Below are 2,712 nucleotides of genomic sequence, written 5' to 3' on the forward strand. Positions count from 1 at the left end.
TATGGGTTGTGTTGTTTGTAGGGCCACTAGTAGGGGGTTGATGATTTTTCCCTAGTGTATGAACTGGCTTTTTGAGGCCCATTCCCTGTTCCTGTTGAGGGGTACCTTACTCAGCCTAGATACAGGGGGAGAAACTTGGTCCTTCCTTAAGTTGATGTGACAGACATTTTGACTCCCCATGGAAGGACTTACCCTCTCTGAGAAGTGGATTGGGGATGGAATAGGTAGAAGGTGGAAGAGTGGGAGAATGGTAGAGAAGGATAACTGGGATTGGTATGGAAGATAAAACATTATTTTAAAAATATTTCTCTGGTAGATCTTTTATATGTACAGTGAAGATATTTAACATTTACTTGCTACAGGATTATTTCCTGTGAGAAAAGAAATGCAATTAAAAGGAATCAGGTCTCTCGGATTGCTAAATTTATACTTTGTATTAATTGCTATCAATAAATAATAGACAAAATTATTATTTTAATATCATCCCTGGCAGTAGTTTAAGAGTTTTCTATAGGTCATTCCTCTTTCTCTATCTATCTATCCATCCATCTATCAATGAAAATTGAAGATGTATGTATACAAATGTAAGAAGTTTAAATATTCTTGACCAAAATCAAATATCTTAAATATGAAACTTGAACTTGGAACTCAAATGACTGAGTTAGTGTGAAACTGCACAGGAATAATGTCTTGGACATGTAGCACTCTTTATTTCTCAGTTTTAGAAAAATGAGCTGAATTGACAAAATTATATAGGATTCTGGCTCTATTTGTTTGGTGTATGAACAAGGGCCATATTGTTTATTTTCCTGTTTTGTATGTTAACACAAAATTAAAAGTTTTTTAACTTTTATGAATATGTATGTTGCAACAAAGATGAAAATAATACATGAAATAATGTGTCCTTGTTCTAGTATTGTTCTGAACAAGATATATGTTGAGTAGAATTCAACCTTATCTTGATTGCTTAAAACTGCAATGATGACCATCACTAATGATGTCTTGATTTAACATTTCTATTGTAGCTTCATATACTCTTGAGTTCTATAGTTCATGAGAAAATTATAAGAACTGAACTAAGCTGCCTAGATTACGTCAACAAAATGTCTTGCCTAAAGAAAAGACTTGCATAACTCTCTCTTGAATTTGCTTAGTCTTTACGCCATAAATGATGGGATTGACTGTGGGTGGTACAACCACATAGAGGTTAGCAAGGAGAATGTGCACATGCAGTGGTATACTGTGACCACCAAAACGGTGAGCAAAGAAAGAGAAAAAAGCTGGTGTATAGAACAAGAGAATTACACATACATGGGAACCACATGTACCCAGAGCCTTGAGTCGGGCATCCCGAGAAGGAATTCTAAACACAGCACAAAGGATAAGGATATATGAGACAATGATCAGCACCACGTCTAGGCAGGTGGAAAATAGGGCCACTATTACCCCATAGTAAATATTGACCTTGATGCTGTCACAGGCCAACCTGGCAATGCCCATGTGTTCACAGTAGGAGTGTCGAATGATGTTTCTCCCACAGTAAGTGAGCCGATAAACAAGGAAGATCAGGGGGAAGCAGATGAAGAAGCTTCGAGTCACGGATGCAATGCCCATTTTAATGATGACAGATGGTGTTAGAATATTGGTGTATCTTAGTGGGTAACAGATGGCTACATAACGGTCAAATGCCATAGCCAGCAGTATGGCAGACTCTGCCACAAAGATGAAGTGAAGGAAAAACATCTGAGACACACAACTGGCAAAAGAAATGCCTCCAGCTTGGAACCAAAAGATTGCTAACATTTTTGGTGTTGTGACTGTGGACAGAAAGATATCAGCCAGGGCCAACATTGAGAGGAAAAGGTACATAGGTTCATGTAGGCTCCGTTCAGTGGAGATCAGAAATAATAGCAGTGCATTGCCTGCAATGGCCACTATGTACATTGAACAGATGGGGATGGAGATCCATATGTGTGCATCTTCTAGTCCTGGGATCCCAATCATGGTGTACCAGATGTCTCTGAGACTGGTGTGATTTAAAGTGGTTGAAAATGTTGTCATGTTTATTTTATCCACTCGTTCTGGACCTGTCAAAGCAAAACAGCAACAACAGGACAAAACAAAACAAAATGAGAAAAACGAATCATGGTGTTTTTTTAAATTAAATTAGATGTGAACACTCACCATTGGCTAAGATTACTTTCTTATGAAAATGTTAATCTCTTGCTCTACAGATTTCCTTAGCAGGAGAGTAACCAAAGCTTTATAAAGCTTTGCTAACTGGAACTCTAACAATGTTAATTACAGTGACAAACTTGACTTGAAATTGAGACCACACTGTAAAATGCTTTCTATTGCTTCTTTCCCTCCAGACCTGTGAGTCTCTGACAGGCTTTGCCTAGCATCATTGATTTCTCCTATTGTCACTTATGATGTTCAAACACAATTCTCTTCTTCAAGTTCCAGAGGTGCAGTGTTCAGAAACCTGCTTCCTTTGGGGAGCTCATAGCTATTGAATAAGTGTTACCCATTGCCTACGAACTATTTTAATACAAAACTTTTAGTAAAGAGTTGTCGTTTTCCTTACTTAAGCCATTTATTTAACAAAGCAAGGATATAAAAACATGGCAAATCCTTGTTTTGAAGAATGATATATCAGTTTTGTGTTTTGATACTGGATCTGTGCTTTTCTTTGTCGTGACTGCAGTCAGT

General features: G+C 37.5%; 1 protein-coding gene across 1 annotated transcript; it reads right to left on the reverse strand.

Annotated features, from left to right (window-relative positions):
- Nucleotides 1–1,095: 1,095 nt before the first annotated feature.
- LOC121457799 (olfactory receptor 52Z1-like) lies at nt 1,096–2,061 on the reverse strand. Its single transcript, XM_041666806.1, has one exon. The coding sequence runs from the start codon at nt 2,059–2,061 to the stop codon at nt 1,096–1,098; it is 966 nt and encodes a 321-aa protein (XP_041522740.1).
- Nucleotides 2,062–2,712: the final 651 nt, after the last annotated feature.

The sequence above is a fragment of the Microtus oregoni genome, unplaced genomic scaffold (assembly GCF_018167655.1).
Source record: "Microtus oregoni isolate MIOR12 unplaced genomic scaffold, Mior012 000016F_ref0000370, whole genome shotgun sequence".
Classification (NCBI taxonomy): domain Eukaryota; kingdom Metazoa; phylum Chordata; class Mammalia; order Rodentia; family Cricetidae; genus Microtus; species Microtus oregoni.